At 47.8% G+C, this 23,476-nt stretch overlaps 2 protein-coding genes across 10 annotated transcripts in view; one reads left to right on the forward strand and one right to left on the reverse strand.

Annotated features, from left to right (window-relative positions):
* The window catches only part of WARS1 (tryptophanyl-tRNA synthetase 1), a 41,017-nt gene extending 33,731 nt beyond the window's left edge, over positions 1-7,286 (reverse strand). Inside the window, exons 1-4 of one of the 6 annotated variants that reach the window (XM_063596127.1) lie at positions 7,188-7,271; positions 6,209-6,276; positions 4,910-4,994; positions 2-173 (exon numbers count right to left, since the gene is read on the reverse strand). In XM_063596127.1, the coding sequence (XP_063452197.1) occupies positions 2-100 (99 nt within the window). In that variant the 5' untranslated portion in view covers positions 101-173; positions 4,910-4,994; positions 6,209-6,276; positions 7,188-7,271. Of the gene's footprint in view, position 1; positions 174-4,909; positions 4,995-6,208; positions 6,333-7,187 lie in introns of all 6 variants that reach the window. The other 5 variants (XM_055098014.2, XM_055098013.2, XM_034938142.3 and 2 more) reach the window with 5 other exon arrangements.
* Positions 7,287-7,318: 32 nt separating this feature from the next.
* The window catches only part of WDR25 (WD repeat domain 25), a 155,309-nt gene continuing 139,151 nt past the window's right edge, over positions 7,319-23,476 (forward strand). Inside the window, exons 1-2 of one of the 4 annotated variants that reach the window (XM_003832861.7) lie at positions 7,319-7,423; positions 11,501-12,337. In XM_003832861.7, the coding sequence (XP_003832909.1) occupies positions 11,516-12,337 (822 nt within the window). In that variant the 5' untranslated portion in view covers positions 7,319-7,423; positions 11,501-11,515. Of the gene's footprint in view, positions 7,738-11,500; positions 12,338-23,476 lie in introns of all 4 variants that reach the window. The other 3 variants (XM_008958316.6, XM_014347668.5, XM_003832862.7) reach the window with 3 other exon arrangements.

The raw sequence follows: 23,476 nt of genomic DNA on the forward strand, positions 1-23,476 counted from the left end.
CCTTTGACGCATTTCCCGCTTTGAGAGACCTCACGAGCTCCCCTTGTGTGGCGATGCTGTTGAACAGCTCCAGCAGAGATGCGGGCTCACTGTTGGGCATGTTTGCTATCTCTCAGGAACTACGTTCACAGCCGGCCTGAGGTCAGAGGCTTTGTCCAGCAGACGAGTCAAGACTGGGGTGGGGGTGGGGAAGGAGAGAGAGGAAAAACCAGAGGTTAACACAACATCGCAGCTATTTTTCCTTTCCTGTATTGAGTCCTTTTTTCCGAAAAGGTTGTGAGGTGAGTTACAATAAAGGACATAGATAATATAATAAAAAGAGAACCAGAAATCTGGGGCCATGAAGAAGAGGAAAACCATCAAATGCCAATGATGAAGACTAAAGGAGTGGCTAGGATTTACTGACTTAAGGTGTGAATCTACTTGACTAGGAGGGGCCCTCCTAGTCAAGATCAAGTTTGCATCTGGTGATGCCCCTGTGCCCCCACCCAGTGCCCAGAACACAGGAGGACTCCTGTTTGCTCAGGGTATAAATACCAATGTGTTTTAATGAACCTAAGTTCATTGCTAAAAACTTTTGGCAAATTACTATTTGATTTTTTTTTTTTTTTTTTGAGATGGAGTCTCGCTCTGCCACCCAGGCTGGAGTGCAATGGTGTGATCTTGGCTCACTGCAACCTCTACCTCTGGGGTTCAAGCGATTCTTCTGTCTCAGCCTCCTGAGGCTGCCTGCCACCATGCCCAGCGAATTTTTGTATTTTTAGTAGAGGGAGGGTTTCACCATGTTGGCCAGGCTGGTCTTGAACTTCTGACCTCAGGTGATCCTCCCACTTCAGCCTCCCGAAAGTGTTGGGATTATAGGTGTGAGCCAAGGCACCCATCCTCTATTTGTGGTTTATCTTAATTGCCTTGGGGATGAATTCTTGGGCTTTTACAGCCATAACTAATATATCGTTGAGCAAATGTCTTCCACTGCTGGTCAGCTGCTCTCAGACAAAGTGAGCTCTGGGGTGGAGGACAGGGCCTTACCTGTCCTAGGTTCCACATGAGGTAAGGACTGTCTCCAGTCTGTCCATTCCACGTGCTGCCTTATTTAACTACAAGCCTTTGGAGAAGGTGTGTCTGCACCTCCTATTAGTCATGATTCACTATAACCCTTGCAGAAAGTGGGGACATGGCAGACAGAGACTGTACCGCCATCAAACCCTTCTTGGCTCAATCACTTCCTCTTTCTAAGAGTCAAGTTTCCTAACCTATAAAATGGCGCTGCCAGGAACTTCATCTACCCCAGGCTCTTATGAGAACAAAATGAGAAAAAAAAGGCATGGTAGCACTTTGTAAACTGTAAAGCAAGATGTAACTACGTTACGAGTGCTGTTATTAAATTTCTTGTGTTTCTCAGGATTCCAAAGATTGGCTGAACTCCAGCTTCATTTTAACTTGCTGTAAAACCTTGGAGAAGGAAAATGACAAGGCTAGTGCCTGAGCTGCTAACTTTGAACACCTCTGTACCTGTTATTGTTCTAAGCACCGTATATGTATCAATTCACTTAAGCCTTGCAGCAGTCCTATGAAATAGATTTGTTATCTCCATTTTATAGATGAGGCACAGAGGGGTTAAAAAAAACTTGCCCATGGCTGGGCATGGTGGCTCGTACCTGCAACCCTGGCACTTTGGGCAGTATAGTGAGACTCTACAAAAAAATGAAAAAAAAAAAAATTAGCTGGGCGTGGTGGTGGGCCTGTAATCCCAGCTACTTGGGAGGCTATAGCAGGAAGATCACTTGAGCCCAGGAGTTCGAGGCTTCAGTGAGCTATGTTTGCGCCACTGTACTCCAGCCCGGGTGACAGAGTAAGACCCTGTCTCTAAAAATAAAAATAAAATAAAATAAAACTTGCCCACGTTAACATCAGAAGGAAATGGCAGAGATGCGCTATAGACTCTAGTAGTTTGACTCTAGAACCTACACTTTCAACCATTATCTTACAAATGACTTATCTTTATGAACCAAACATATACATTTGTGGTGTCATTTATTTTACTCTATCCTAACCATTTGTTAAATATTTGCTTTAAAAGTATGTAAATTGGCCGGGTGTGGTGGCTCACGCCTATAATCCCAGCACTTTGGGAGGTTGAGGTGGGTGGATCACCTGAGGTCAGGAGTTTGAGACCAGCCTGGCCAACATGGTGAAACCCCGTCTCAACTAAAAATAGAGAAAAATTAGCTGGGCATGGTGGCGCACACCTGTAGTTCCAAATACTTGGGAGGCTGAGGTGGGAGAATTGCTTGAAACCGGGAGGTGGAGGTTTCAGTGAGCTGAGATCACGCCACTGCACCCCAGCCTGGGTGACAGAAAGGTTCTGTCTCAAAAAAAAAAAAAAAAAAAAAGTAGGCCAGGTGTGGTGACTCATGCCTGTAATCCCAGCACTTTGGGAGGCCAAGGAGGGTGGATCACTTGAGGTCAGGAGTTCAAGACCAGCCTGGCCCACATGGTGAAACCCCATCTTTACTAAAAATACAAAAATCAGCCGGGCATGGTGGCATGTACCTGTAGTCCCAGCTACTTGGGAGGCTGAGGCATGAGAATCACTTGAACCTGGGAGGCAGAGGTTGCAGTGAGCTGAGACCATGCCACTGCACTCCAACCTGGGCAACAGAGAGAGACTCTGTCTCAAAACAAAAAAAATTCCAAAAAGTATGTAAATCACGGGTGCTGTGAGCGGTGGCTCACAACTGCAGTCCAAGTGCTTTGGGAAGCAGAGGCGATTGCTTGAGCTCAGGAGTTCAAGAGCAGCTTGGGTAATGTCAGGCCTCTGAGCCCAAGCTAAGCCATCATATCCCCTGTGACCTGCACGTACACATCCAGATGGCCTTAACTGATGACATTCCTTCACAAAAGAAGTGAAAATGGCCTGTTCCTGCCTTAACTGATGACATTCCCTTGTGAAATTCCTTCTCCTTGCTCATCCTGGCTCAAAAGCTCCCCTGCTGATCACCTTGTGACCCCTGCCACCTGCCCGCCAGAGAACAATCCCCTTTGACTATAACTTTCCTTTACCTACCCAAATCCTATAAAACGGCCCCACTCCTATCTCCCTTCCATGACTCTCTTTTTGGACTCAGCCCGCCTGCAGCCAGGTGAAATAAACAACCTTGTTGCTCACACAAACCCTGTTTGGTGGTCTCTTCACACGGACACGAGTGACACGAGTGAAAGGTAACATGGATAGTGAGACCCTGTCTCTCCAAAAAATTTTTATAAAATAAAAAAACAAAAATTGAAAAAAAAGTATGTAAATCAAAACTTATTTAATTCAGTGAAACTATAATACTGAAAACCGGGACAGGACAGCAGCCAGTTTCTTTCTCCTCCTTGATGAGAACCACCTCAGTTCCCAGAAAGGGAGGTTTGGTGAGATAACTGACTCAGATAAGAAAGCATCCAGTTTAGGGAGGAATGCCGGAGTACCCTCTGCCTAGGGCTAGAGAGAACTCTCAGGCTCTCCCATTCCCTCCCCAGCAACAAGCTGAGCAAATCAGTCGAAATCCATTTCTCTCTAAGGTCTCTGTCCATATCAAATAACGATCAAACTCATGAAAATTACTTCTAGCCACAAATCATCAATCATCATGTCCAGAAACCTATCCTGAATTCTCCCAACTCTCAAAGCTGGGTGTTACTCTATGTGCCCTGCAATAGCAGACAAGAGGCTGACAGCTCCATTACCAGGGAGTAGCTAAGCCAGAATCTGATTCCCAAGCCCCCTTGCTCATGTGCTCTCTCAGAATCCCTGCTGCGCCCTGCTGCCTGCCTGCCTGCCTGCCTGAAATGTCTCACACCCTTCTCTGCCTGAACTCTGCTGATTGATTATCTTTCCAATTTGAACCTCAGCTCTTCACAGCCTCTCCTGACACCTATGCTTCTGGGAACAAGTTGGTTGCTCCATCCTCTGTGATCCCCAAACACTCCTTTAGTAACTTTATGAAAGCACTCACACTGCAGTTTAGTTATTCATGTCTTCCCCAGCAGACAGCAAAGGTAAGCACTGGGTTTATTCTTCCATGTACCTCTAGTACCTGGCACACAGCTTATCAAAAAATATTTACCTAATGAATGAATCTCCTTAGTCATCTAGTTCAACTTTTTCCTCTAAGGTTTATCCTTAGAATGTCTTTACTTGTTCCAGTTGAAGACTGATTCCCCCAGCTGGACTTTAGATGGCCTCTTGTTTAACGTCCTGGTACTGAGTTGAGCTTTCCCACATCTAAGGAGAGCCAGGCTGGTCTCTTGGGGTCTCCTCCAGGTCTCCCAACCTTAGTCTGTTTTCTTCACCCTCTGCTAACATCTGCCCACCATCCTGGTCACTATTTTTGGAATTCCTTTTGGTTTACCCTGTCCTTCCAAAAAATGTGGTGCCCCGTGTGAAGGCAACAAGGCAGCAGCAGTAAGGTTTTGAAGTCAATCAAGTATAAAAATTATCCTTAAAAATTCCAGGGGAAAGTGCCAGGTAGAATGCCTGGGTGATCCCAGGACAGCCAATCTCCCACTGCAATAGAATAGATAACTGTTTCTTTGCTAGAGGATCAGCTAGATAAACAGGACTTGCATTTAGGGTCCATGTTGCAGGGAAAAACATGTGTCTATAAATATCAGAACTCCATTTAAGAAGCACATGGGAATGAAATTAGACTGAGGAAATAGCAGATGATCATGATCACAAGGCATATACTTTGCGTGGGAATCATCCACACTATTGAAATCTTGTGTGTGTGTGTGTGTGTGTGTGTGCATGATGCAACTTTCTGTGTGGTCAGAGACAAGGAGAATGGAACTACCATCTTCCTCATTTCACGCATTTATGAGTTTACCCCATTTCTTGTGTAAATGTTCTTCTTCCCCCTACCTATTGACATCCTCCTTTATTTCTTTGTTGACTTTCAGAATTGAGTTGAACTTCAGAGGTTTTTCAACTTGGAGTTCAGGAACATCTGAAATTACATTAATGCTTGCAAGTACATTGTTATGTACATGGTTTTGAGCAGTCTCCTGGCTTTCTTACCTTTCGAAAGGAGGCTGAGATGCCAAAAGGTTAAGGACCATTGTCTTCAGTGTTTACCACATAAATTGCAAATAGGACATTGAGACTTTGTTAAGAGAAGTAGATTCACCTGTTTAACAAATACTACACTCTGAAACAAAGAAATGCAGTTATAACCAGTGAAGTACTCTATTATCTTCCCTAAACAAAAGTACCGGGTGTGTAAAGAGCAAAACTGCCTACTCCACAGCAGATCACAGCAGACCTTCAAGGAGAAAGCTAAAAAGGCTCTTGAAAATTAACCCCCAGTTCCCCCTTTTCAAGAACTTGAATCTTGTGCTCATTCTGAAAGTTTCCACTGTTGTGGAGGAGCATAATAGGCACTTAAAGAAACTGGGTATTGTATTGGGATGAGGAGTGGAAAGGATTATAGAATTGTTTAACAGAACAACATGATAAAGACTTGGGTTGCATCAAAATCATCTCACAGAGATCAGGACACGCTGATTCTGCAATCTGGGGAAGGGTGGCATCAAGACAGCCAATTCTGGAGCAGCTGAGAAGAGAATGTGGCCCAGGTGTGTTTCTGGATCCCTGGAATACCACCAGGAGGTAGAATACCATCCTTTCTATCTTGGCCCCAGAGTGTAGGTGACAATACCTTTGGACTGGCAAGTTCCCAGAGGACAAGAAAATGACTTCTTTAGAGCAAGGATTTCTTGACACCTTTTGGGACCCATCATGTTCCATTTTTTTTAAACACTAAAAGAAAGATTGCTTTCCCTGCCAAATAACAGCATGAACATTATCTTAAAAGGCAAAGACATTAATTTCTATGAAGCCAGGCACGAGACACTTTTGGGTGTCACAATAAGAATGACAATACGTTCTGATGTTGAACACAGAAGGAGGGTGCATCAGTGAAAATTATGACAGACAGCATGACGGTGCTGAGAGGCAAGCTACGGATCCAAGCTACTGCTCAGCCAGGATCTCTGTTCCCTATGGGAGCAGTGAATCACCTGAACTTTGGGTCAATGGAAGAAGTAAAATGCATAACACTCTAATCCTAAGACACAAGTCCTGACCCCCTAAACCAAGGTTTTCAGCACTTTGGTAAAAACACGAACAAGCTCTAAGCCTGGCAAAGATGGCAATACATACCCAGGTTGTGGAAGACACTGCAGAGGTGGCCACTGGTCACGCTGGGCAGTTGAGCTGCTGAGAGTGCCCTGCCCAGCCAGAAATGGTCTTTAATACTCTTCCCCTCTTTCTTTCAGTTTCCCTTCTGAAAAAAGATGCTTTTGTCTTTCGTTCTCCCCACCCTGCATTCAGCTAAGGGTTTCTTATAAATCACCCAGATTCTCAGAAACACTTGAGCTCTTGACCAACCTTCTTGATGAGACTGTCCAATCAGGGGTGGGTTGCCTGGGGCCAGGTTGAGACCAGTGAAACCCTCTTGAGAATCCAGCCATTAGCTGGTCATTGCATCAGCCACCCCTCACCCCCCGCTGGCCTCCAAATAACCTCCCCACCCTCTTCCCGTTCCCCACCCTCAGCGTCAGTGTGACTGATTTTGTGTAGTCGTGGGCGGTGGAAAGAGAAACTGTAAATTCCCCGCATCTGTTCACCTAGGCGGCACAGTGCAGTGGAAAGAAAGATCAGGAGTTCTGGGGTCACAGACGCCTGGGTTTCAATCCCAGCTTGGACTTATTCGAAACCTTGGGCAAGGGTCGCATTATTTTTCTGCTTCCCCTTCGGTTTCCTCATCTGTGGAATGGGCATGGAGAAGCCTGCTAACATTACCGTTGAGGGGACTAAGTGCAACACTACGCAAAGCCTCTGGCACATGGCAGGCGCTAAATAAAAATGGGGGCCTCTCTCCTCGGGAAAAGCGAACAGGCGGAGACGATGAAGGGTGCCAGTGGGAAAGGGAGACGGGGTGGGTCGGCGGCGCTCAGAGGAAAGGGGCGAGGGGTCGGTGGCAGGCTCCGCGCCTCACAGTGCCAGAACGCGGCGGGCAGCAAGCCGGGCCCTAAGGATACTCCCGGGAGGGCCAGGCCACTGGGCGCCGCGCCAGCGTCCCTCCATCACTCCCTCCCTTGTTTCCTCACTCCGCCCCGGCCTTACTCCCCTCACTTACCCTGTCCAGCCGGGCCAGTCAGCGCTCCCGGCTCAGCAACGGGTTGTCTCCTGGGCGTCCGTGGAAACGCCGTCCGGACGGAACAACTTCCGGCCCGACGGCGCCGTCATTGGCTGTTCGCGCGGGGGCGGGGCAGAGGCCGCCACTGATTGGCTGGCGGCCGCGGCGTCGCGTCGGAACGTGACTGGACGGTAGTGTGCTGGCCGGTCTGCCTCCGGGAGAACCGAGCGCTTCCGGTGCGTGTGGTGAGCGGCGGGCCCCGGGCTGGAGGGGCCGGGACTGGGCAGCGCCCAAAGCGCCCCGTGCCTCTTAACGCGGTCTCTCATAGCCGCTCGCCTTCCTTTCACTTCCTGTTCCTTCAGAAAGCGCTGTGCCTTGAACCAACCTTACTTCTTACTATTGACAGCTCAGCTAACTCCTATTCATCCTTCAAAACCCATCTCTGGTCGTATCTTGTTTGTTGCTTTCATCGCTCTGGGGCCTCCGGGGGGATCTGTGTTTTGTGTTTGATTTCTACCCACACCAGACCCAGCATAGGGCTTGATAAAGAGTACGTAATCAGGAAATGTTTGTTGAATGGGAATATCCTATTTCTTTTACTTCCTAGCATCTCCCTCTCCCACCCGTTTGCATTACAGAAATATTTTTAGACGCTGGGCATTGAATAGTGAACAAAACACAGAAAGTCCTGTCCTCATGGGGCTGACTTGCTGATAGTGACTGTCAGAGTCACTCGCTCCTTCCTTAGACTCTTCTCCAGTGTCCCTGCCTTCCCTTCCATCTTACTGTCTGTTCCTCTTCGTTTAATCCCTCATCTCCTTCCAGAGGGAGCACGGGCACCCTGGTGGTGGGAATCTGGGTGCATGGTGGGTGGTGCCTGGGCAGAGGAGTTGAGAGTGGCCTCGGGACCAGGCTTAGCATTTAGAGAACAGAAATGCCAAATTATTTGCAGTGCACGGTTCCATTAGTTTATAATTAGTCTTTCATATTATATTAGTTCCATTGGAGATGAGCTGGCTGGCTTTAGAAGTTGTTGTTGTTGTTGTTGTTGTTTTTTGAGACGAAGTCTCGCTCTGTAGCCCAGGCTGGAGTGCAGTGGCGTGATCTCCACTCACCGCAACCTCTGCCTCCCGGGTTCAAGCAATTCTGCGGCCTCAGCCTCCAGAGTAGCTGGGATTACAGGCGCGCACCACTGCACCCGGCTAAATTTTTTTTTTTTTTTTTTTTTTGTATTTTTAGTAGAGACGGGGTTTCACCATGTTGGCCAGGCTGGTCTTGAACCCCCGACCTCAGGTAATCCGCCCTTCTCGGCCTCCTACAGTGCTAGGATTACAGGCGTGAGCCACCGCGCCCGGTCGTTTTATTTAAACTCTGGCTTTGCGTGTGGAAGTTGTTACCTGCCTGGAATGGGCTGCGAACGGGGGCGGCATTACTAGAGGAGGCTGACTACAGACATTTATGGAATGATGACCTGACTTGTAGACCAGTGGAACCCTCAGGCGAATGATGCCACTTGGGGGAAAGGTGTGGAAGAGGTTGGGTGGTTGATTCCAGGGGACATAGAAACCCATTGTCTAGAAGAAGAGATGGGTAATAGGCTGTCTGGAATGACTTAGAAAAGGACTTGGAGGGAATCTGTTGATGCTGACCTGACTCCACCTGTTGGGGGATGGAGGCGGAGCTTGGCGTGTTTGATTAAGTTTGGGTGCACTGGGTTTTCTTGGAAGTCGGTCTATTGCCTGAGCGTTCTGTGCTGTTCCACCGCGCCCTCTGCTGTCCTAGGAGTGCCTAGCACCCTTCTTTTTCTCTGGATTGTGCTTGGTGCTAACAGCACAGAAGTAAAAAATTACCAAAGCACTTCTTTCTGGGAACTAATTGATAACCATGTATTGTGTATGATGGCTCAGAATTTCAGAAAGATTTTTTTTTTTTTTTGAGACGAAGTTTCACTCTTGTCGCCCAGGCTGGGGTGCAATGGCGCGATCTTGGCTCACTGCAACCTCTGCCTCCTGGGTTTAAATGATTCTCCTGCCTCAGCCTTCCGAGTAGCTGGGATTACAGGCGTGTGCCACCACGCCCGGCTAATTTTTGTATTTTAGTAGAGACAGGGTTTCACCATGTTGGCCAGGCTAGTCTCGAACTCGACCTCAGGTGATCTGCCCACCTCGGCCTCCCAAAGTGCTGGGATTACAGGCATGAGCCACTATGCCCTGCCCAGAAAGAATTTTTTTTAACAAGTAGAAATTCATTGCAGTGTGAATCTGTGTGTTGGGAGTGAAATGGGTGGATTTGGATCATGCCCTCAGAATTGCTCCCTGCACACTTGGGTAGACGTACACCTCAGGACCTTAGCCTTGTGCTGTGGGCCTGTCTTCCAGCTGGCTGCTACAGAGATGGGATACCTGGGGGAAGAATGTTCCAGGCAGAGAGAAAAGAAGGAAGGGCTGGAGCACAGGGAAAGGGTGCAGGGGAAAGTGGCAGGCCTTTCCCACCATGGATCCTGGACGTCTTTTGATTTCAGTATTTTCAGACCTAACCTCGTTCATGATGATGAGCATATGTTCTCACTTGTTGCTAATAAGCAGTGTGGCAGGTTTTCTTTATACATTTATCTTCATGGATTTATACATCTAGCAAACATATGCTAGTATTTGTGTAGGATAAAGTTCTACAGTGGGGTTGCTGGGGTGAAAATGATGTGTTTAAACTTGTAACACATATGACCAAAATGGACCTTCCAAAGGCATTTTTAAAGGCATTGTCTCTTCAGGTCGTCTTTTTTTTTTTTTTTTTTTTTTGAGATGGAGTCTTGCTCTGTCACTCAGGCTAGAGTGCAGTGGCATGATCTCAGCTCACTGCAACCTCCACCTCCTGGGTTCAAGCAATTCTTCTGTCTCAGCCTCTCAAGTAGCTGGGACTACAGGCGCCTGCCACCATGTCCGGCTAATTTTTTTATTTTTAGTAGAGACGGGGCTTTGCCATATTGGTCAGACTAGTCTTGAACTCCTGACCTCAGGTGATCCACCAACCTTGGCCTCCCAAAGTGCTGGGATTTCAGGTGTGAGCCATCACGCCCAGCCTAGGTCTTCTTTTATGTCCTTCAATAAAAGTTTTAGTTTTCTTTCCTTTTTTTTTTTTTAATTTTACTTTTTTGAGACAGAGTCTTACTCTGTCACCCAGTCTGGAGTGCAGTGGCACAATCTCGGTTCACTGCAACTTCCGCCTCCTGGGTTCAAGTGATTCTCCTGCTTCAGCCTCCCGAGTAGCTGGGACTACAGGTGCGTGCCACCACGCCTGGCTAATTTTTGTATTTTTAGTAGAGATGGGGTTTCACTATGTCGGCCAGGCTGCTCTTGAGCTCCTGACCTTGTGATTCCCCCCGCCTTGGCCTCCCAAAGTGCTGGGATTACAGGCATAAGCCACCGCACCCAGCACTTTTTTCTTTTCTTTTTTTTTCTTTTTTTGAGATGGAGTCTCCCTCTGGCACCCAGGCTGGAGTGCAGTGGTGCAATCTCAGGTCATTGCAACCTCCACCTCCTGGGTTCAAGAGATTCTCCTGCCTCAGCCTCCCAAGTAGCTGGGATTACAGTTGTGTGCCACCAGGCCTGGCTAATTTTTGTATTTTTACTTAAGATGGGGTGTCACTATGTTGGCCAGGCTGGTCTCGAACTCCTCACCTCAAGTGATCCGCCCACCTCAGCCTCCCAAAATGCTGGGATTACAGGTGTGAACCACTGCACCCAGACTTACTACAAGTCTTCATGTAGGTCTTGCTTATTTTTTACAGATTTACCCCCAGCTATTCCATAGTTTCGATTTCAAAAATTTTATCTTCTAACTAATTGGGCCTGATATGTAGAAAAGCCTTTTTTGTTTTTGTATTTATTCTTTTTCTTTCTTTCTTTTTTTTTTTTTGAGTCAGAGTCTTGCTCTTGTTGACCAGGCTGGAGTGCAGTGGCACAATTTCTGCTCACTGCAACCTCCGCCTCCCAGGTTCAAGCGATCTCCTGCCTCAGCCTCCCGAGTAGCTGGGACTACAGGTGCCTGCCACCCTGCCTCGCTACTTTTTGTATTTTTAGTAGAGACGGGGTTTCACCATGTTGGCCAGGCTGGTCTCGAACTCCTGATCTCAGGTTATCCACCCACCTCGGCCTCCTGAAGTGCTGGGATTACAGGCGTGAGCCACCACACCTGGCCTGTGTTTATTCTTATGAGTGTTGAGTTATTGGATTTCCTAGGTGACATGGTTTCTTATAACTACATACATATTCTTCCATGCACATTTTCTGACGGTTGACTTTGTTTGATCTTAGGTGGTTTGGCTTTGAATGACAGCAAGAACTCTGTCTTTAATGGCTTCATTGGTAGCGTATGATGATTCGGACTCGGAGGCTGAGACAGAGCATGCAGGAAGTTTTAATGCCACCGGCCAGCAGAAAGACACTTCTGGTGTGGCCAGACCACCTGGGCAGGATTTTGCATCTGGTACACTGGATGTGCCCAAAGCAGGGGCACAGCCCACAAAGCATGGCTCCTGTGAAGACCCAGGGGGCCATCGCCTTCCATTGGCTCAGCTTGGGAGAAGCGATCGGGGATCTTGCCCCAGCCAGAGGCTACAGTGGCCTGGGAAGGAGCCTCAAGTCACCTTCCCCATCAAAGAGCCTTCTTGTTCTTCTCTGTGGACGAGCCATGTTCCAGCCAGCCACATGCCCCTGGCAGCTGCCCGCTTTAAGCAAGTAAAACTCTCCAGGAACTTTCCCAAGTCATCTTTCCGTGCTCAAAGTGAGTCTGAAACCATAGGTAAAAATGGCAGCTCTTTTCAGAAGAAAAAATGTGAGGACTGTGTGGTACCCTATACTCCCAGAAGACTAAGACAGCGGCAGGCATTAAGCACGGAGACAGGCAAGGGTAAAGACGTGGAGCCACAGGGGCCCCCTGCAGGGTGTGCCCCAGCCCCTCTCTATGTGGGCCCGGGAGTGTCTGAGTTTATTCAGCCGTATTTGAATAGCCATTATAAAGAAACCACAGTTCCCCGGAAAGTGCTTTTCCACCTGAGAGGCCACAGGGGCCCTGTCAACACCATTCAGTGGTGTCCAGTCCTTTCTAAGAGCCACATGCTTCTCTCCACTTCTATGGATAAAACTTTCAAGGTAAGACTTGAATGAAAACTTCTGCTTTCAGATGCTCTTAGGAATACACTGCTGGAATAATAGTGAAGTGGAGGGAGGTTACAGGCTGAACTTTTTTTTGTGTGCAGATTTCTGTAATTCCCTTTGTTGCATTCCAGAAAGGGTCACCTGTGGTCAGCTCCGGGTTGTGGGTTCCTTCTGCCCCAACCCTTCCCTGATGCTGCCTTGCTCAGGTTACCAGAGGATACTGTTTCTTATCCCTCTCGGAGGCCGTGAGGGAGGAGGTGAGAGTGATTAGTGGGAGAAGAAAAGCAGGCCCAGGACCAAGCCCTGGGGACTGGGGACATCCTCGGTGACCCTGTGGAGCATTGAGCCATGCCAGCTCTGTGCCTGGTGCTGTGCTGGTTTCAAGGGCTGTTGGGAGAGGTAGGTAGACCCAGCCCCTGGTGTCAGGGCTTGCACAGTGAGGCGGGAGCCGTGGACGAGTACATAGACTCAACCCTGAGCTGTGAGGACGGCCCCCAGTAGGACACACAGGTGCTCTGGGAGCCCAACGGGAGGGTTACCAGCCCAGCCCGGCAGGGCTCAGCGAAGGCCTCCTGAGGAAGGGGAAGGTTCGCTTGGGGATGGGGGCAGAAGGGCGTGCTTGGCTGCAGGAGCCCTGTGTATGTGTTGGCTCCAAGCATGAGGGCCTGGGAGCTGGCTTCAAGCATGTGTGGGTGTGGGACTTGAGGCTGGGGAAGCAAGGTCAGGGAAGGTTGCACGTGCCCTTCTGGGGACTTCTGGTTTTACATGGAAACTCTTTTTTGCATTGTCTTATTTATTTCACAGGCTACTGAAGTGATAGTAATGCAGTCCCCCAGTATGCAGGTACAGTGTGATAGGTCGTTGTGCCCACCTGGGACCTGTCTCCAGCCCTTCGAGCTGTGCACTGCATCCCTCCTCTCTCTCCTCGCAGCTAGCAAAGCACCTGATATGTAGCGGGTGCCAACTAAATGCTAGCTGAACAGAAAGCTCTTGGAAAGGAAATAACTTCAAGGGACCTGGCTTCACATCCAGCTTTGCTGCAGAGTAGCTAGCTGGTCGACCACTGGCCGGCTGCCTTCCTGTGGAGTCTAGTGTCTCATTTGTAAAAGGGCAAAATCATACCTGGGTCATGTGCTCATGTGAGAAAAATGCTGAAAAAGTGCCTTGCACAGAGCCAGGTACCTCATAGGCGCTCAGTAAATGGTGGTTCCCTTGCCCTTGTTTCCTCAGAGTTCTGGAACCAACTTTCCTACATCTTTTCTCTTGCAAATTACATTTTGAGCTTTTCTCCCTCGGAAACATTTTCTTAAGTGAAGAAAGGAAGCTCCAAGTATAGAGATGTCTTTGAAATGAGCTGAATTGATGGGTGGCATTTTTAAGTGGCGAACTGAAGTCCTGAAGTGGCTTGTCTGTGCTCTTTTCTAGCAAGACTCAGAGTCCTGTGGGAGAGAACGTCATATTCTCTCTTCAGCCTGGAGTTCCAGGATTTTCCACTTAGGTCTTTGGTGCTTTTCCTGCCATTCCGGGGGCTGTGAAGTGTGCGCGGAGGCTTCTGGCATCCCTGGCGTGGATCACAGCATGCTGGGATTGATCCTGTGGCCCCGGGGCTTCTCCGCTCTCCTTCCCAAGTCTGCGCTGCAAGGGCTGGAGGATGGGAAGCCCATCTGGAGGGTTGCTGGTGGGCCTGGGCAGTGTCTGACTGGCCCTGGAGTTCAAGTGGTGGCCCTTGTCCTCCCTGTGCTCACCTTCCTGTTGAGGCCTTCTTTCCTCCATGCTTTTCTCGTGCCCCACCCTCTCGAGGGTCCCCTCCCTTTGCTTTCCTGCCTGTTAGGTTCCTGACAGCCGAGGCCCCGCCTGGAAAGTCTGAAAAGCTCCCTGTTGGGTCCACTGAATACGTGTTTAGTGGGCTCTAGCTTTGTGCAACATCCTGTTTTAGGGGCTAGAGAAATAGCATTGATCGAGACACACAGATCCCCCCACTTGAGAAGCTGGCAGGTTGGCAGGGTGTCTTCATGTCCAGCCTCTCACCTCTGGGCATCCCCCATGACTGTCTGCTGTTTGAATGTTCTGCTCCCCACTGCTGCCCGGGGGCCCTGGGAGCAGGGCCAGGGGCCTCCCACCCTTGTCTCTTGTTGTAGGGGTGACTTCAGCCTCGCTTCCTGGGGCAGTGCCGTGGTGCAGCGGACGGGCTGGAGTTGGGGTGAACAGTGGCGTCCAAGGCGCCCAGTCTAGGGGCTGGCACGTGGCAGGGGCTTTGTGGAAGATAGCCCTGGCTGTGGGGTGAGTCACTTGAGGGGCACAGGCAATCCTCTCTGAGGGACCCGGAGGGAGAGAGAGGGCAGCCTGGCTGAAGGCAGCACAGGTTGGAGGAGGAGAGGGATGCTATGGGCAGAGATGGGCAGCGTGCCCTTCAGTCAGGGCACTGGCTCCTGGAGAGATGTGGGGGCAGCAGGTGTGTCCTGGTGTATGCCTACCTGCCCGCTCACCTCTGGAGTTCTCTCTCCTGATGGTGAGGGGCAGACCTGGGGCCCTGTGGGACTGGCCTTCGCCTGGTGGCGTGAAGTGCTCCCTGGGCCCTGCTGGCAGAGTGGCAGCTTGGGTCACTTTTGCCTGGGAAATTTAGATTTCCTAAACAGAAGCATCCCCATGGTAGTTTTTGAGCAGAGAGCACCTGAGTAGAGGCATTGATTTCTGGCCTTGTGGAGTAGACAAATGTGCCAGGCACGGTGCCACTGGGGATGTGGGGGGAGAGACGTTTCTGCCCCCATGGAGGGGAAACTGTGAGCAGCCAACGAACTGTGACACCTCATGACCAGAAGAGGGCGCAGTGGGCCCAGCTTGGAATGGCAGTGAGGGTGGCTCAGACTGAGGGACTGTGGTAGGAATGCCCTGCTCCTGGGCGATTCAGAGACCTGGGTCCGGGTCTGTGGGGCTGCCCTGGGTGGGGCCAGGCGCCGCAGCTGTGCCCGCCTGTCCCGAGGAGACTGTGTGTGCTGCAGGTGATGACACTGGCACGGGCCCCTTGGGCTGCCAGGCAGCTTCTGGGGAGCCCCACCCACTGCACTGTGCACCCTGGGTTCCTTCCCAGGGCAGAGCACATTTGCTGTCATGAGGTTGGGCCAGGGTCAGCATGGCTGCTAGGGTTGGCATCTCCTGACCCTCTTTTTTTACTGTGGTGTCGTGAACATTAGGGCTTTTATAAGCCATAGATACAAATGGTGGGCCAGGGCCCTCTCTGTTTTAAGATATTTGTCAGTTTTCAGTGATGGGGTTATTTGGCAAATTGGTTTTGGGCAAATTGACTTTGAACAACTTTTCAGTGTGAAGAGTGTATGGCAGGGGCTGGAGGAGCCAGGATGGGAAGACAGATTGGGAACCGGCGGGGAGCCAGGCAGGAGCTGTGGCCAGAAGTCCCGGCTGAGGCCTCAGGCTTGCTGGGCCACCAGGTTTGTGCGTGGCCTGGCTGGGAGGCACATGGTGTTCTTTTCCCTTCTTGGTGTCAGAGGTGGGGCAGCATGGCAGATCTTGGGGACCTGGTGATCTGGGGAAGGCAGTGTGTGGGTGTGGGTGGTGGGTCTGGAGTGGGGATAGGGCCTCGGGCACAGGCAGGAGTCCTGGCTGGCTGCAGCCCAGTCCCTGGAGGAGAGGAAATGGTGGGTGCAGCATGGAATGAGCTCAAAGAGGCGGGTGCAGCAGTGCACCCTTCCCAGGGTGCTTTCCCCCTGCCTTTTGGTTAAAATCTGCCAGTGTCTTCTGGGCCCCTGCTGGATCAGGAAGGAGGGAAGAGCTTGGGGGCTGGGTGACAAGACCTGCTTGGGTCCTTCCTCTACGGCCAGCCCCTTGGTTGCGTGGTCTCTGGCAAGTTACCTCACTTCTGAGCCTTCATTTGAGTATCTATAAAGTGGAGAGAATTAAACATGCCTCGCTGGGTTTTTGTGAAAAGTAAACGATATTAGTTGTGAATCACCAAGTGCAGTGCCTGGCACATAGCAGGCACTTAGTGTGTGCTCGAGTTCCTGCTTTTCCCCAAGAATTTTCTCCTTTCCTTGACTTGTGCTCATGTCTTATTTTACGTAAGTAGCCATGGAAGCATATCAGCTTCACCTACTAGACTTTAAGCTTCCTGAGCCAGAACCCATTTTTATATTCCCCAGCATCTGGCACAAAATTGTGTACATGTTAAGTGATCGATAAAAATTAAAACAAATTTTTTGGATTTTATCGCAAGCCTTTGGGAAGGGATTGTCTTTTGAGTGGATAAATCATATTCGCCACTAGGGGGCACAGTAAGACTTAATATAAGCAGCTCATCCAAGCTTCTAGAATGTGGAAGAATCCTTGATTCAAGGTAACATTTACTGAAAAATGATTTCTTTCTGATCAGGAGAAAAACAACACAGTCCAACTTATTAATCTAAAGAACATGGAGTGCCAGTTCCTTCATATCCTTAAAACGTAGCTTCGGAATTCATATATTTCAATTGGACACATTACAGTGGAAAGATACTTATTTTAATATGTTCTAAATGTTCTGTGAGCTGTAAAATATGCTTTTATTAGTTTTGAAAAATTTACAGCTAGAGAAATTAAGTAAAATAAAACAATGACTCATAATTCTGCACCGCTGCTCTTTCCTGACGATCCCTTCCTCCCCTTGTCTGTGAACGTGCTTGTTTTTTTCATAGCTGTGATCCCAGCACGGATACCCTTTTATATACTCTTTTCATCTCCCAGTGAACTCGTTTGGCTTAACGTGTTTGAACACCCACTGCACGTAAAGGTAGAAATTCAGACTTTGATGCCTTTTTTTGAAGGAAAACATGTACGTGGCCTGCTTTAACCAAAAACACAACCAGCCTTTATTGAATGCTCCCATGTACAGAACCCTCTGCCAGGCACTGAGAGGGAGTCCCAAAGGAATAAGACCTTTGGGTGGGTGACAGAAGACCCACCAGGGACCTTCTGTACCTGTATGAAAACCTGCAGTTCTGAAACACAGAAGGTTTTTAAAGAAAATATATGAATTAGATGTTGTTTATTTGCTTTACAGAATAATTTGCTCTAGAAATTCTTTCAGTAACAAGCTTCCTTAAAATACTTTGAAAAAAAACCTTTTAATTTTTGACCATGAATGTAATAGATGCTTATTGTGAAAAACTTTAATGATGCAGGAAATATGAAGTATGAAGGAGAAACAGAAATCATTGATAACTCCCAACCCCAAGTCAGTGCCTCATTAACATGAGGGGCCTCCCTGGTCGGGGGCCCTACATTCCTATCTGTTTACATAATTGGGCTTATTGCATAGTATGTGCAGTTTTGAATTCTTCCTCTGCTGCCCAATCTTCTGTAATGTGTAAGGGGAATTTTTCTACCTTATTAAAAACTTTTCCCCAAATATATTTTTATAACTGTCTCAAGTTTCATACTTTGCTTCATCATTTCCATGTTGTTTCCTATAATTTCCTGCTTTTGTTTAAAAAATAATCAGTATTACAGTGAATATGGCTATACATAAATATTGTCTTTTTTTGCTGCCTTAATGCAGTTAAGATGGGCTTTGAGGCCGGGCGCGGTGGCTCATGCCTGTAATCCCAGCACTTTGGGAGGCCGAGGCAGGCGGATCACGAGGTCAGGAGATTGAGACCATCCTGACTAACACGGTGAAACCCCGTCTCTACTAAAAATACAAAAAATTAGCCGGGCGCGGTGGCGGGCGGCTGTAGTCCCAGCTGCTCGGGAGGCTGAGGCAGGAGAATGGCATGAACGCAGGAGGCGGAGCTTTCAGTGAGCCGAGATCGCACCACTGCACTCCAGCCTGGGTGAAAGAGCGAGACTCTGTCTCAGAAAAAAAAAGAAAAACATGGGCTTTGATTTACACCCAGGCATTAGCTAAAGCCCTTGTGTGTGGTGAGAGTGGGACCTGATTAGATTGGCAAACCTTCAGTACCACTGTTGTACTCGTTGGCTCCCATGCCAAATCTTCTGCTTGGTAGCTGTGTGACTTTGGGAAAATCACTTAGCCTCTCTGATCCCCTAGTTCCTCACTGGTAAAATGGGGATAATTGGTAAATGGCCACCAATTAAGGTTGTTGCTGTAGAGCTGAAATGAGAAGATCCAGCCTAGTGCCTGACAAGGGAGAGGCTGAGGAAGCATGTTTCCGATTCCCCTGTACCTGTCTTGATTAGTTATAAAACAAAGTGTAGAAAAGACAAATCACCCAGAATCCTCCAACTTACTGTAACTCTTGTTTTTTGTGAATCTTTTCATTGTCTCTATGCACACGTTTTTAAAGCGTTTCAATCTCAGTGTTCTTGAGATAAATACTTTTAGAATCTAAAGAGTTTGAGGATTGTCTGTGCCAAGCCATTCATGCACTCCCTTTTCATGTACTGAACACTTGGCAGGTCCGTGTTGGAGAGCTGGGTCCCTGTCCCCAAAGTGGTCACATTTAAAGCATGGATGAGAGGATGGAGAGCGCTAGCCATTGCTGAGCGCTTACCATGTACTAGGCATGTTCTAAACGCTCCGTCTCCTCTTCATTACAGGCCTGATAGGCCACTTCTGTCCTCATTCCCATTTTACAGATGAGGAAATTGAGGCACAGAGAGGTCAAGAGACTTGTCTGTGGTCACACAGCTAGTAAATGATAGAGGCAAGCAGGGAAGCTTCAGACTCAGAGCCTGAGCAGAAAGAGCTACCACCACTCACGCTGCCCTCCTGCCTCTGAGAATAAGGGATGGAAAAGCGCATCCCCTTCACCCAGGTGGTGTCCAAGCTCTATCCCAGCTTCCAAATTTTGTGGTTCTGTTAAGGGACATACAGAGAAGAGATGATTTCTGGGGTGGTTTGGATTTGCATTTTTATGTATCACAGGATCCTGTTGATTTATCATTGTTAGTGAATCTGATTACATTAAGATATCTTAGATGTGCTTTGTAGAAAGTGATCTATTTCACATTCAAAGACAAGGGATTTATGGCTCTAAGTGCCAGAGTGAGGGTTTATTTCAGTTTTTAAAGAATTATTCTTGATGGATTTTACAAAATGAGATTGAGAAGTGATTTGATGTGTGGAGTGAGGAGTCGTGGAGCATTATGCAGATGATTGGCAATTTATTCTAAGCACGAGGCAAATCTATTGGCAATGAGAGGCGCAGCTGGGAAGGAGGTTTGGGTGGTGGTAGTGGGCCTTTGGTATTTGGGGAGTGAATGATTAACAGTGCATCCAGGGTAATTAGATGAAGGTGAGGAGAGAATGGGTGATGTGTGTGTGCGCATGTGCGTGCATGCATAGCGTTCATCTGGTTCATTTGATAGAGGCCCATAGAGGGGAAGACACGCCCGAGGACACACAATAGGTGTTTGGATGCTTCCTAGTCTGGACACTATATTTGCTTCTCTTCTTTCCCACCTTCCAGAGGACTTTCAGAATCATCTGAATTACCCCAGGATTGGGAGTGTGGGGCTTTAGACTGGTTGGCAGCAGGGCTGCCGAGCCTCTGGGAAGAGCCATGAGATTCTGAGCTGGAATCTTCTCTTCGTGGGAAGTGAAGTTTTTTTGACACTCCTCCTCCCCCATGTGAAAGCCGCGACATTTCTGAGGCCAACAAATGAGACATTTCCCAGTTCCAGTTGCCTTACAATCTTGTATCTTACAGAAAAAACCTCGGGTTGAAGAGGAATAAGAAAAGGAAAGTGAAGCAGAACCCAAGCTGTGTTTTCTGCTTTTTAATAACTTCATTCCATTTAACTTAAACAGTTCAGTGTACCAAGGGCGGGGGCCTTGTGCTCGCCAGATGCTGACAGGAAGAAAACAGCCGTGTGAAGGTGCAGCCTCTGTCCTCGAGAAGCAAGCTTCATTCACTCTCATCCCATGTCATTAAGGGAAGGATAGAGCAATTTGGAAAAATGCTTTTAATGTAATTGAAAAATGCAGATTGCAAAATTGGCGCACTTAGGAGTCGAGACAGTCTAGTAAATTATTTCTTGTTGCTTTTAAAACTCGGAGATAGTAGACTCTTAAAGGTGCCTGTCTAATACCCAGTGATGGCCTATGTCCAAATGAGTTGTTTTAGATTTAATTTGTTTTATCATAAAAGTGGTAAAATTTTGGAAAAAATGCAAGAAAATGGCAGAAATTAAAAGATAAACCATAGACCCTTCATTCAAGCCTAATGACCATGAACATTTTGCAAGCAGCGTTTCCTTCTAGTCTTTTTTCCCTACATATATCAACTAGTTTTAATCATATGGTAGGTACTTGTACTTATCATATGGCAGGTTTTTGTAGCCTGCATTTAAAATCATAGGGTGGTCATTTCTCCCCCAGATTGTTAGTATTTTTTCCTCTTAAGAGAAGGGTTGGGTAAGTCATTCCAACCTTTTAAGGTTTCCTTCTAGCTTCTGCTGTTTCTTGTCAGGTGTTTTCTTTTGTCTATTCTCCCAGATGAACACAGCTCTCATGCAGACCCCTCATATACTGGGGGGAGTGGAGCAAGCCGGGGGACAGAAGCACTGAGGGGCAGTCAGAAGGTACATGTGAGTGAGACCAACTGTGTCAGCCCAGGTTAGCTGGAAGCCTGCCTTCACCTGGCCTCCCCTCTGGCAAGCTTCCTGAAGTTTCCTGAACTTGGCAGAGGACAGCGTACCTTGATCTTCTACGTGGAATACTGTAATACTGGCTGAAATGCAGGGAGGACCAGAAGGGCTTTAGAAACCTACAACCAAAGCGGCCCTAGAGCTCTGCTTTGCCAGGGCTTGTGGGGCTGTTCCAGGCCTGCCTTTCCTCGCCAGGATTGGGGCACTGGGGAGCTCGGCCCCCCCATAGAACGAGGGCCATACAGAGATGAGCGGCACCCCCTGGGGCTGCTGCTGCTGAAGGTCGTTGACTTTGCGACTCTGATTGCTTGGGCATCCTGGATGTCCCTGGATTGAGCGTCTCGGTTTCTCCTCTTTATTTCTTGGCCTTTCTGTTTTATTTTTCTGGGGAATTTCTTCCACTTTATCTATCTTTCAATGCTTTTTTTGAATTTGTATTTCTGCTGTCATAAACTTTCAAATTGAAGAATAATATATATTCAGGGAAGTGTTCTGTCATGTTTTTACATTCCAAGAGCTGTTTCTTATTTTCTGAATGTTCCTTTTTTTAATATAGCATATTGTTTTTTATTGTATATTTACAAGGTCTTTTCTTAGCTCTTTGAGTTCTTTGAAAGTTTTCCTGTTTTCTGAAATGTTTGTTTCTTTCTTATCTCCTTCGGTCTTTTTTTGTTTTGGTGTCTGTGTTCCATGTTAGAGATTTCCTGCTGCTCATTCCAATTAGGGAGGGAGGACCTAAAAAGCTGACCTGACCAAAAGCTGTATCTGTGTGTGTGTGTGTGTGCATGCACACGCCCTTGTGTGGGGGCAAAGGGACTTTGTTTGCAGCGGGCCGGATGTAGGGTTATGAGGCAGCAGGCTGGCGCTCATCATAGGAACCCACTTGTGATTATTTTTATGTATTTCCTTGAGCCTGGTCAGCTTCTCAGGGAGGTGTCTTCTCTGGGTGGGCTCTTGGCCTGCTGCCAGCCTTCCGGCATCTGAGCTGGGGAAGAGGGTCAAGGTCTCTGTGTTTAGTGTGCAGACTGCACTCTCCATCCTGTCCTCCAGCTTGGTTTTCTCACTGTCCAGCACGTCTTTTCCCACCAGTGTGCAGATCTGTGCCGCTCTTTTTGGGGGCTGTGTAGCGCTCGGTGTCTGACACACACCATCATTTATGTGTAAAAGTGGCTGCGTCTTCTCACCCTCCACAGCGGCAGAATTATTACCTTTTGAAAATGTCTGCTAATTTAATGGTGTCTTGTTTGAGAACCAAGTGAGTTCATTTACGTACAGCTCTTTTAGAACGGGCCCGGCACTTCGTTCATTCTAAACAAGCATTTGTTATCCTGGTTCTTGTCCATTCATCTCCTGTAGTCTTAGCGTTTCTCTTATCTGGGCAATTTACATACTTACAATATTGACCTTTCATCATATTTCACCCTCTTCCCCCCCAGGGTGTTGTGTGATGTTGAGTTTTGGTATTTCATGTATTTTTTTTTAACAGAGAAAACCTGACATTTTTCGCTGTCAAGTCTCTGGCCCTTTCCCTTTGTAATTGTCCGTGGCTCTAGAGCATGGCATGTCCTCCCCCACCCTGAGATCTGATAAATCGTCACCTATATTTGACCTTCATCTAGTAGTGATTAGCTTGAGCCAGTTTCAATTCTCGTCAGTGGGTCTGAGGCAGGCCCTGCGCCACCATGATGAATGTGTGCGTGGTGCCAGGGATCGATGGGCATATTAAGGAGCAGCGCCGCGGTCCCCGGCAGCCAGCTTCGTGATGCTCCCCCACACTGACGCTGGCTATTCATGATTTAAAATGACCTTCGTCCCATCCGGCTTATTCCGCAGGGCATGGGTACGCCACAGCTTCCTCAACCTTTCCTCAAAAAAGAAATGTTGTTTTTGACCATAAAAGAAATGCAATCTGGAAGGAACAGAAAGGTATAAAGAAGAAACAAATTGCCCATTTTCTCTCCACCCAGAGGCAATGACTGCAGACTTTTTGGTATATTTTCATCCAGCCTTAAAAAAAAAAGATTCAACATAGTTGAGCTCCAACTATACATCTAATTTAAACCCTTCTGTCCCTCCACATACTGCAGTAGCAGTTTTTAATGCTGTAATTTATTGCTTTGGTTTTTAGTGTGGTCTCCAAATCCCTGGGGGGCCTCAAGACCCTTTCAGGGGGTCAAAACTATTTTCATAATAATACCTAGGAGTTATTTGCCTTTTCCATTCTCCTTCTCTCCTGAGTGTACATGGAGTTTTCCAGAGGCTATGGGGCGTGTGCTTTTGCAGTGGATTAAATACAGACGCAGCTTTGAGAACCCAGCTGTCTTGTATTAAGCCAGACATTAATGAGATCTGCAAAAATGTAAACAATGCCTTCTTACTAATTTTTCTTGGTCTTGGAAAATAGAGTTATTTTTATAAGAATGTGCTATTTCTGTTAACATGTGGGGGGTTTGTTACTGTTACTTTTACATAAATTAATAAATATTTTAAAATGTCCTCAGTTTTCACTTCTAATATGCCAAGTACCCATAG

The sequence above is a fragment of the Pan paniscus genome, chromosome 15, assembly GCF_029289425.2.
Source record: "Pan paniscus chromosome 15, NHGRI_mPanPan1-v2.0_pri, whole genome shotgun sequence".
Taxonomy (NCBI): domain Eukaryota; kingdom Metazoa; phylum Chordata; class Mammalia; order Primates; family Hominidae; genus Pan; species Pan paniscus.